The sequence below is a fragment of the Chrysochloris asiatica genome, unplaced genomic scaffold (genome assembly GCF_000296735.1).
Source record: "Chrysochloris asiatica unplaced genomic scaffold, ChrAsi1.0 scaffold00050, whole genome shotgun sequence".
In the NCBI taxonomy this organism is placed as follows: Eukaryota; Metazoa; Chordata; class Mammalia; order Afrosoricida; family Chrysochloridae; genus Chrysochloris; species Chrysochloris asiatica.
Window position 1 is genome coordinate 3894683 of NW_006408568.1, and position 12404 is coordinate 3907086.

The 12404-nt window shown below is 42.1% G+C and overlaps 1 protein-coding gene across 1 annotated transcript in view; it reads left to right on the forward strand.

Moving 5' to 3' along the window:
• Positions 1–12404, forward strand: part of AKAP3 (A kinase (PRKA) anchor protein 3) — a 35559-nt gene that overhangs the window by 879 nt on the left and 22276 nt on the right. The window contains exon 2 of the mRNA XM_006862674.1: positions 6395–8695. Coding sequence (XP_006862736.1) covers positions 6395–8695 — 2301 coding nt within the window. The remainder of the gene's footprint in view (positions 1–6394; positions 8696–12404) is intronic.

The window sequence follows — 12404 nt, forward strand, 5'->3', positions numbered from 1 at the left end:
TTTGCATGGACTAAGTGGGACAGAGGTAAATAATGATGTATGCACAACCTAGGAACAACAGGGCTCTGGGATACAGGGATTAAGACATGGTTGGAATGGGCAAAAGGGGGGAAAGAATGTTAAGATGCTTGGTTGTCTTTTGAATCTTAGTTTCCCTTGCATACCATTATAAAATAGACACTTGAGGGGAAGAGAAAAGAATAGCCAGAAACTTCATCAAAGAAAGCTTGTAAGTCCAACTTCTGCCTAAAACTGAATGTTGTTGTTCTTGTTAAGTGCCGTCGAGTCAGTTCCGACCCATAGCGACCCTGTGTAGGGTTTCCAAGGTGCGGCTGGTGAGCTTGAACTATCAACCCTGCAGTTCAAATGGCTTTGCTTTCTGGCACATTAACCCACAGTACCACACCAGGACTCCAAATTGTGGTTCACAGCCCAGTATTTATTATATGGAGCCACCACGCTCCCCACAATGAACTATGGTGGCAGTGGTTACATGCTGTGGAGTTAGTTCTAACTTATAGAGTTTCTGAGGGAGTAATCTTGAAAGCCCCAACTTTCTCCCACGGAACCACTGGTAATTTCGAACTGCTAACCAACTGGAATACCTAAAATGGGGCTACAACATGCAGAGTGAAGGAGGCTTCCTGCGGAGCCTCTGCATTACATAAGACCATAGGTGGAATCTTGAACCCCATCCACAATCTTCTGAGGTGGGAAATTTCCACTTGAAAGGACAAGCAGACCTGCCTGGAGCAGCTAGAAGAACAGAAGATACTTCTTGAAAGAAAGACCAACAAGAAAAATACAAAACAATATAGGCAGGCCAACTGACTACTCCAAGGACAAGCAAGTTGCTCGCCCAGGAGACATCAAAGCAAGCAGCTGGATTCCTTAAGGGTAAACCCCCTTCTAGGACTAAGACTCAATAGGAATACATGAGCAGACATGTGCTCTTACTGGTAACCACATTGGTCACCGATAAGGAGAAGTGAGGGAAACCAGAAATGAAGCTGCAAGCTAAGTCCAACCACATTCAATAGACTCCTGTGAACCTGGGTGGAGACCTGGTTGGCCAGCAGTATGGCAAGACCTGGGGACTCTTGGACCCAGAGTCAGTAGCATAGCCACAGAGAACTAGAGTGGAGAATGAAGCATCCATCTGATAAGAATAGAGGGCATATGTACAAGAACACCCACACTTGCAGATATTACCCACTTGACCTGGCTTCAATGGCTGGATGATCAGAGCTCAACTAGAAGAAGAAAGACGAGGAAAAAAAGAGTAATCTGATACAATCTGATGAACTTGACCTACACTTATGGATGCAGTAGCTCAAAAGAGGGGACAAATCTTTACAGCGAGCATCATTCCCAAGCCCCTCAATAAACAGGGTAGACAGGGATGGGCAACTTGGACATTGGCTACCCAAAATGGTGGATAGGGGCTACAAAGGCAGGAAGTGACTGGCTTACAAGCTTTCAAGAGGGAGCCTAGATCCAGAGGGCACGGAGGAAGGCAGAATCTCCACTGAGTAGTATCCAATCTGTCTGGCAGGACTGATGAAAGGAGATGAGGATAGCACTCATGTGGTACAATAATGAATAATTACTATCAGGACTGACTGTGAAGATCGGAAATGTAAAGGTAGACATTTTGTAGCAAAAAGAGGGGAGTGGTTGACTTTGCAGGTCAGGTGTGGAGGCCCCTGGGACCATCAAGGGAGAAGGACGGAGTGCGGGATCCTACCCAGAGAAACAGTGACACCAGAGATATGGAGGCAGAGATGATGACATGGAGAGATGGTGTGGCTGGGGACTCTAGACCCAGAGAGGAAGAGGGACTGTGTGCTGATGACCAGGGGGCAGGCTTGCAGGGTGTACCCTTTGGTTGGTTGATGATGCATTGAAGGGATTGTAACCATGGCAATGTAACGATAGATGATAGGATGAATGTAAAGCTAATGTTCTCCCATGTACACTATCACATAATTCACAATAGAACAGTTTTTTAAAAAATCCTGTCATATAGACTTAGTAGGTGACATATGCATGTTGTTGTTGTTGTTAAGCGCCTTCGAGTCGGGTCCGACCCATAGCGACCCTGTACAGGGTTTCCGAGGGTGTAAATCCTTACGGGAGTAGAAAGCCTCATCTTTCTCCCGCGGAGCGGCTTGTAGTTTCGAACCACTGACCTTAAGGTTCGCAGCCCGATTCGTAACCACTACGCTACCAGAGCTCCTTGCATAGCTAATAAAAATTATAATACTTTTTATTTTTACAGTAAAATAATAATTTTAATTTTCAAACAGATATGGATTAGAAATAAATGCTTCCAAGGTTCTTAGAAAATATTTCCTGAAATGTAAGATGCCTTAAAATCCTCAGAAAATAAACTCTTACCTAAGTAGCATTGCTTTTGTTTTCTTTATTCAATAAACACCAGCAACTGTATTAGTCAGAATCCAGTCAGAAGATGAAAAGCCCACCATCACTTTAATATAAGAAAAGTTGTTTAATGGTAAAAGGTAATTAACCAATAAAAGAGTATTTTAATTATTCCAGAAATAACAAATGATGAGGAAGAGTAAACAAGGAAGGTATTAAGAAGTTAGAAGAACTCCCTTATTCCCCAAACAGCCCACTGAGATGAGCCATACCAGGCCAATCTTCTGATCATCATTTTGGAAAATACAACCACACACACTCACTATTAACCATGCTGATTAGGATTACAATAGAAGGTCCTGGACATAGTGGGAGGAAAATGTAACACGAAATTCAAAATCATTAAAAAGAACAGGCTTATTGTTCTGATAGAGACTGGTGGAACCCCTGAGATAATGGCCCTTGGGTACCTTTCGAGCATGAACTGAACCCAGTAACCATGACATATGGTAATAAAATACCAAATCATTCTTTAAAGATGGGAAGTGTCGATATCATTGTTAAGTACCATCGAGTGGGCTCTGACTCATAGCAACCCTATGCACAACAAAATGAAGCACTGTTCACTATTGCTCCAGCCTCACAGTTGTTACATTTAAACCTGTTGCTGCTGCCACTGTATCAGTCCATCTCATTGGAGTTCTTCCTAGTTTTTGCTGACCCTCCACTTTATCATGAATGATATCCTTCTCTAGGAACTGCTCCCTCATGGTACAAAGTATGAAAGACAAAGTCTCTCCCTCCTGGCTTCTAAGGAGCATTCTGGATGTATTTCTTCCAACGCAGATATGTTTGTTTTTCTGATGGTACATGGTACATTTAATATTCTTCTCCAACACTATAACCTAAATGCTTCAATTATTCTATGAGCTTTCTTATTCATTGTCCAACTTTTACATGCATGTGAGGGTGTTGAAAATACCATGGTTTGGGTCAAGCGCACCTTAGTCCTCAAACTCCTGTCTTTGCTGTTGAGCACTTTAAAGACAGACACATGGTAAAAGATGGACAATAATTGTGGTCATTTCCAGGTAGACATACTTCTGTAATTACAGTACTTGTTTACATTTAGTAACAAATGGGACACTTTTACATATACAATTTGATTCTATGTTCAAGGAAGAGATTTTTTTCCATTTATAGACTACAACCTATATACATGTAAATATGTATATATACTTATCCTTGCTAGTATCCATCAAACTATCAGTATTAACACAAAATTAATAAATTGCACATAAACATTAACTCTGGTTCTAAACCAGATTATTCATGAAAGTGATGTCAAATAGTCCATTGGAAATTATTAATATATCAAGATTGTGCTCATCATATAGTCTGGCAGGAGGTTAACTATGCTCACTTGTCCTTCAACTTTCTAATTTTCATAAAACAATATTTATAATAAGAGATCTAAACAAAAACAGGTGACCCATAAAAAATAGCAATATCAATACAAAAGAAATCTACTGATTCATTTCAAATGTTAGCTCTTCTATGTAGCGGATAACTGTTAGATTTTAAGGGCTTAGTTGCTGGACACACAATAGTGTTGTATTCAAAAGTATGGGCTCTGGAGTAAGAGTGCCTCAGTGGGAATCCCTGTTCCTTCAGTGATTAAATGTATAGCCTCAAGAAAGTAACTAACTTCTCTGTTCTTCAATTTCCTCCACTGTGAAATGAGAATGTTGTTGTTGTTGTTGTTAAGTGCCATTGAGTCGGTTCCAACCTATAACGACCCTGTATAGAGTTTCCGAGGAGCGACTGGTGAGCTTGAACTGCCAACCTTGCAGTTCAAACAGCTTTGCAGTCTGGCACATTAACCCACAGCCCCACTCTAGGACTCCGTAAACGAGGATAGTGAGTAGTGATTTTTTTTTAACTTTTTATTGTGAATTAAATGAAGATTTACAGACAAGATCATCCATTTTATATTCAATAAATGACCACCCTTCAGGTCTGAAAAGGAACCCACCCTTGTGGTTTTAGCTAAGCAGTCGCTAGGTGTTTGGAGGGTACAAGTGCACTGGTGAGGTAAGCTCACTGTGCAAGATCATTCATTCAAAATTAAAAGGGCAGCATTTACTTAAGGACAAAGTTAAGAAAGGAAGATGGGTGGAATGGAAATAGGAACCACAGGGAGGAAATGGGAGAGCTGTTGTTGCATGGAAGAAGTTGTAATCATTGAGATGAAACAGCGTATGGCTTCTTGAACATAAAACTGATGATCTAGTCTGTAAACCTTCACTCAATTCAGAATAAAAAGTAAAAAAAAAATGATATACTGGGCACCATCTAGTTCTTCTGGTCTCAAAGTCCTAGAGACTGATGTTCATATCTTCCATTAGTCTATTGGACTAATTGACTCCGAGCCTCTTCAGTTCTCATCACTTTTCTTTCTTCTGCACCTGGAGAGACCAATAGCTGCACTTTAAATGGCCGTTCATGAGCTTTTAAGATCCCAGATGCTACTCACCAAAATAGGATGTAGAACATAGTCTTTGTGGACGATGTTATATCAATCGACCATGGTGTCCCCTGAGACTATGGTCCTGAGCCCCCAAGCCCACCAACTCATTTCCTTAAAATGCTTAATAATATCTAAGAAGTTTTCATCATTTCGCCTGCTTTTATGCTCCATCACATTCATTGTTGTATTAGTTGTTGTTGTTGTCAGGTGCCATGGAGTTGTAACCGACTCATAGCGACCCCATGCAAAGCAGAACGAAACAATGTCCGATCCTGGGCCAACCTCACTACCACTGCCACACTTGAGTCCATCAATGATGCCACCTGGCCAATCCGTTTCGTTAGGGGTCTTCCTCTTTTGCTCTGACCCTCCACCTTACCCAGCATGACATCCTTCTCCAGCAACTGTTTCCTCCGGACAATATTTCCAAAGTATGAGAGACGAAGCTTAGCCATCCTGGCCTCCAAGGAGCACTCTGGCTGCACTTCTTCCAAAACAGATCTATTGGTTCTTTTGGCAGTCCATGGCACTTTCAATATTCTCCTCCAACACCACAACTCAAAGGCATGAATTCTTCTACGATCTTCCTTATTCACTGTCCAGCTTTCGCATCCATATGAGGCTATTGAAAACACCATGGCCTGGGTCAGGCGCACCTTAGTCCTCAAGCTGACATCTCTGCTCTTCAACACTTTAAAAAGTTCCTGTGCAGCAGATTTGCCCAATGCAATACGTCGTCTGATCTCTTGCCTGCTGCTTCCACGAGTGTTGATAGTTGACCCAAGAAGAATGAAGTCCTTGACAGCTTCAATCTTTTCTCCATTGATAAGAATGTTGTTCATTGGTCCAGTGGTAAGGATTTTTGTTTTCTTGACGTTGAGATGTAATCCATATGGAAGGCTGTGCTCTTTGATCTTCATAAGTAAATGTTTCAAGTCCTCTTCACTTTCAGCAAGCAAGGTTGTATCATCAGCATATCGCAAGTTGTTAATGAGTCTTCCTCCAATCCTGATGCCACGTTTTTCTTCATATAACCCAGCTTCTCATATTATTTGCTCAGCATACAGGTTGAATAAGTATGGCGAAAGAATATTAGTAGGAAAGGTAAATACTCACATACCAATATCCTCTTTCACAGTCATATATTTATGGGATATATTTGTGTGTTTATGACCTAATGAGTTGTGGTGGTGGTGGTGGTTGTTTAGTGCTACTGAGTCGGTTCCAACACAGAGCAATCTTGTATAGGATTTCTGAGGAGTGGTCCAGTGCTTATCCCACAGTGCCACACCTGGACTGCCAATGAGTAGTAGTCTTAAAACACTCGGAACAATGTCTATTACATGACAAGCTGTTGGTAAATGTTGGTGATTTCATGATGATGATGAGGTACTTTAGGTCAAGAAGGGTGATAATTTTTATAATTGCTCTTTGAGGTCGTTTTGAATGTTACATGTCTTTACTTTGTCTGTTTTTAAGGAAGTCCCTACTGATCCTGTCAGAGTGCTCAGCTGGCTCCGCAGAGACCTGGAAAGAAGTGCAGCAGGGTTCCAGGATGCTCAGTTCAAGCCTGGAGAATCATCAGTTGACGGAGAAATGACCAACTCAGGAGACTCACACAGGGGTTTTTCTATGGACTATTACAATACCACCAACCAGGGATGTCCAGGGAAAATGCATTTTGAGGTGACTCATAAAGATGCTTCTCTCCAGGGCTCCACTGCTAATAAGAGGTCAGTAGATGAAGTTTCCTTCTATGCTAACCGCCTCACAAATCTAGTCATCGCCATGGCTCGTAAGGAGATCAATGAGAAGATTGACAGCTCTGAAAACAAATGTATCCATCAGTCATTGTACATGGGTGATGAACACCCATCCAACAAAAGCTTAAGTAAGGTGGCATCAGAACTTGTAAATGAGACTGTCACTATATGTTCCAATAATACTGCTTCAGATAAGGCTCCTGGCTCTGGAGACAGAGCTTTAGGATCATCACGGAGTCCTGCAAATGTGAAATACAAGAGCACTTTGAAGATCAAGGAGAGCACCAAGGATAGCAAGAACCCAGATGATAAGCCAGCTTCTAAGAAGTCTTTCTTCTATAAAGAAGTGTTTGAATCTCATAATGCAGGTGATGCCAAAGAGGGTGGGCGGTCTTTACCTGGGGAGAGAAAGAGGTTCAGAGGGTCAGAAAGGCCTGACGACTTTACGACTTCCGTTAGTCAGGGGATCATGACCTATGCTAACAGTGTGGTGTCTGATATGATGGTCTCCATCATGAAGACACTGAGGATCCAAGTAAAGGATACAACCATTGCCACCATCCTGCTGAAGAAGGTACTAATCAAACATGCAAAAGAGGTGGTCTCAGATCTCATTGACTCCTTCATGCGGAACCTCCATAATGTCACAGGGACCCTCATGACTGATACAGACTTTGTCTCAGCTGTGAAAAGAGGTCTTTTCTCTCATGGAAGCCAGAAGGCCACAGATATCATGGATGCCATGATGGGCAAGCTATACACTGTGATGTTTTCCAAGAAAGCTCCTGAGAATGTCAGGAAGTCCAAGGACAAGGCTGAGAGTTATTCCCTTCTCTCAATGGGAGGAATGGGTGACCCTAAACGCCGAAATGTAAACTTTTCAACAATGAAATCTGAAGCCAAATTCATGGAAAAAATGTACTCTCCTGAACCCAAACCAGAAAAGTCTTGTGTTGAAACTCTGGGTGAGCACATTATCAAAGAGGGACTGACATTGTGGCATAATAGTCAGCAGAAAGAATGTAAATCTCCAGGTTTCCAGCGTGCAACCTTTGCAGCTCCCAACAAAGAGTGTAAGCCCACACCAGACATTTCTGTTGAGTATACCCAGGAGACATGTAACAGTGCCCCCATGCAACAGCCAGAGAAATTTGAAAATTTTATGTATGATTCAGATTCATGGGCCAAGGACTTGATTGTATCTGCCCTACTTCTGATCCAGTACCATCTGGCTCAAGGAGGAATGATGGATGCACAGAGCTTCCTGGAAGCTGCTGGCAGCACCAATTTTCCTCACACCAAGTCCCCTGTAGTCCCCGATGAGTCCAGCCTTAAATTCCCTCATCTTGTAGGATGCGGCCAAGCAGAAGTAGAAAAGAAGGATTTAATGAGTGTTTTTTTCAATTTTATACGGCATTTACTTGGGGAGACCATTTTCAAGAGTGACAGTAGCTCTGTATCCAAGGTACCAGAAGCTAAGGAAGATAGCAACCAGTATGAAAGACCTATGACCCCTTCTCCCACCAAAGTATGTGCTGGCGAGGAGTCTGGGGGTATTTTTTCTGGGCTGACCAAGATGGTTGCCAACCAACTGGATGGTCACATGAATGGGCAGATGGTAGAACATTTGATGGATTCAGTAATGAAGTTGTGTCTCATTATTGCCAAGTCCTGTGACTCTCCTTTGGCAGAACTAGGAGATGAGAAGTCTGGGGATGCAAGCAGACCAACTTCAGCTTTCCCAGACAGTTTATATGAGTGTTTACCAGTCAAGAGCACCGGGACTACAGAGACTCTCCTGCAGAATGCCTATCAAGCTATCCAGAAAGAACTGAGAGGTGTTTCTGGACAGTCCCCTGAAGGGTGTGTATCCCCAAAAGTGATTGTCAGCAATCAGAACCTAACTGATACTGTTCAGAACAAGCAACTTCAAGCCGTCCTTCAATGGGTAGCAGCCTCTGAGCTCAATGTCCCTATTTTGTACTTTGCTGGTGATGATGAAGGCATCCAGGAGAAGGTAAGAGAGAAAAATCGGAGGAATTTGGAAAGGTGTATTAAGTGTTAACTAGGGCTCTGAGTTCTGTTGCCTTTATGAATGAGAAGGCAGACCCAGGAAGATAGAATGAGGACAGTAAGAATTTCAGGATCTTGTCTCTTGGTCGACATAAAAAACTCGTATTAGATTTGCCAAGTCAAGAGGTATATCAAAATTGGGATGAGGGATAAAATATATTTTTCTGTATTTATTGAAGAGAATGCACAACGAAGGAAGATCTAAGAGACTTGGCGAAAGAATCAGATAAAATCCTGGACTTCAGGTTGTGTTTTGGATAGGACAAAACGTCCAAAATAAGATAGTGCAGCTGGGAAGCATACTGTAATGTGTTGGGAGGAAGGAGTCAGGGCAGAGTGTCCAGATTTATGATCCTTTCAAACCCTTTAAATTGCTGTCTAGTCAGTGGTTCAAGCTCACCAGCTGCTCCTTGGAAACCCTTTACAGGGTTGCTATGGGTCGGAATTGACTTGACAGCATTAAAAATAAATTAATTAATTAAAAAACAAAACAAAAGCTGTCTAGGAACTTACGGGTATTTGAAGGAATTCAATAAATAACACTCTGCTTTTCCCACTCAAGTTCTGATTCAATTGAGAAGTCAGGTAGATGGGAAATCAGCATATCACTGTTATTACTGATAAAGTGACGTATGCCTTCTAACTTATCTCAGTTTAGACCTTGGAATAGCTCACTGAAGGGCAAATTTGAGTTTGGAGATTGAACGCACTTTCCAAGTTACTGCTTCATAACCTAGTGCATAACCCAAAACCAAACCTGTTACCATCAAGTCAATTCTAATTCATCACCAAAAAACCAGACCCATCACCATCAAGTCAATTCTGATTCATGATGATCCTATGAGATAGGGTAGAACTGCACCATAGAGTTTCCAAGACTACAGTCTTTATAGAGCAGCCCTGCTGGTGCAATAGTTAAACACCCAGATGTCAGCTTCATGGGAGAAAGATGTAGCATTCTTCTTCCATGAAGAGTAGAACCTCAGAAACGTAATGGGACAGTGCTTCTCTGTGCTATCGTGCTTCAGTGAGTTGGAATGGAATTGGAATCTTTATGGAAGCAGATTGCACACCTTTCTCCCATGAAGTGCTGTACCACCAGGGTGTCCTCTACTCTAGTGCAGGGGAGTTAAAAATGGAGGGAAAGATAGAGAGACCATCTCTATCCCTACACTTTTAAGGGCTCTTTTGTGGCAATATATAGAGATGCCACATTATTTTTTAAGGCTGTTTGTTGTTTTATCCACCACTTGTCTGTTAGTTTACCATACTGTGGTGGCTCATATGTTGCTGTGAAGCTGGAAGTTATGCCACTAGTATTTTAAACACCAGCAAGGGTCATACATGGTGGACTGGTTTCCCCAGAGTGTCCAGACTAAGACAGACTGCAAAGAAGGAGAGGCAGACCACTTCTGAATGGCTAGTCACTGAAAACCTTATGAACAGCAGCAAACTATTGTCTGACATGGACTCCTGGTATGGTGCTGTAGGGTCAGCACTGGACTGTGAACCACAAAGTTGACAGTTCAGATCGACCAACTACTCCTCAAAAACCCCGTACAGGGTCCCTATGAGATGGAACCAACTTGCTGGCCCTTGACAACAACAGCATTGTTTGATAAAGGGCCAGAAGGTAAGTTCCTTGGGTTGAAAGGCACTCATAATATAACTGGGGAAGAGGTGCCTCCTCAAAGTAGAGTTGACATTAATGACATGAATGGAACAAAGCTTTTAGGAACTTCATTTACTAATGGGGCACAACTAAAAGTAGGAAAAATCAGCTGAAAACATCCAATAATAGAATGTGGAATGTATGAGGTATGAATCTAGGAAAGTATGAAATTGTAAAAATGAAATGGAATGCATAAAGATTGATATCCTAGGCACTGGTCACCTGAAATTAACTCGTATTGAACATTTTGAATCAAACAATCATGTGGTTTACTCTATTGGGAACAGCAAATGGAGGGGAAATGATGTTGCATTCATGACCAAAAGAGCATTTCAAGATCTAGCTTGAAGTGCAGTGCTATCTGTGATAGGATAATATTCAATTGTTTACAATTAAGATCAAAGACTACAGCCTCAGTATGGATTGCAAGTCAATGTAAAGAAAACAAAAATCCTCATAACTGGGCTAATAAATAACGTCATAATAAAAGGAAGAAAGATTGAAGTTGTCAAAGACTTAATTTTGGTTGGATCCACAATCAGCATGGAAGCAGCTCATGGAAGCAGCAGTCAAGGATTCAAATGATCTGTTACATCAGGCAAATTTGCTGCAAAGACCTTGTTAAAGTGTTAAAAAGCAAAGATGTCAGTTGAGGACTAATATACACCTGACCCAAGCCATGGTATTTTCAATGACCTCATATGCACGTGAAAATTGTTCTATGAATGAGGAAGAATTGATGCGTTTGAATTATGGTGCTGGAGAAGAATATTGAAGATACCATGGACTTCAAAAAGGACAAACAAATCTGTCTTAAAAGAAGTATAGACAGAATTCTCCTTAGAAGTGAGGATGGCGAGACTTTGTCTCTTGTTCTCTGAACATGTCAGGAGACATCAGTCCCTGGAGAAAGACAATATGTTTGTAAAGTGGAGGATCAACAAATAGGTGGAAGACTCCCAATAAGTTTGTCATAGTGTTAGCAACAATGGGCTGAAACCTAACAGCAGTTGTGAGGATGGTGCAGGAAAAGGCAGTGTTTCATTTTCTTGTGCCTAGGGTCACTCACAGTCAGAACCTGTTCGATGGTACCAAACAGCAACCATGTTCTTTTTTTTTTAATGTTTTATTGTGAATTATATGGTAGTTTACATGAGAGAACTTTAGTTTTACATTCATTCATTCGTATATCATCTCATTGCCATGGTTCCAAACCCCTCTATGCATCATCAACCAACCGAAGGGTATATCCCAGAAACCCGCCCCCTACACTTCCCTCTCCTCCCCCCAGTTTCTGGCCCACAGTCCCTTTCCCTTTCTGGATCCAAAGTCCCCAGCCGCTTCATTACTCCACGTCATTGTCTCTGTCTCCATCTCAGGCATCTCTGTTTCTCTGGATAGGGTCCCACTCTTGGCTTTTCTCTGTTGATGGTCCTAGAGACCTCTGCTCCTAGCCTGTAGAATTAATCACTCCCTTCCTTGTTCCAAAACGTCTACCTTTGCATTTCCAACCCTCATAATCCATCCTGATAAGCATTATTCACTACAGTATCACTAGTTACCCATCTGTATTTCCTTTCATCAGCTCCGCCCACACAGATTGAATAGTACCCACTGGTGATTCTGCCTTCCTCCATGCTCCCTAGCACTAGGTTCCCCCTTGAAAGCTTGTAAGCCAGTCACTTCTTGCCTTTGTAGTACCCCCCTCCCCATTTGAGTATCCAATGTCCAAGTTGCCCAAATCTGTCCATACTGTGTGTGGAGGGGGTGGGAATGATTCCTGCTGTAAGGATTTGTTCCTTCTTTTGAGATGCTGCTCCATATGTATAGGTCAAGTTCATCAGATTGTATCAGCTCACTTTTTTTTTTTCTTTCCCCTCTTCTTTCTTCTCCTGGTTGAGCTCCAATCATCCAGTCATCCGGTCCAGGTCACGTGGGTATCATCTGCAAGTGTGGGCGCTCCTGTGCACGTGCCCTCTCT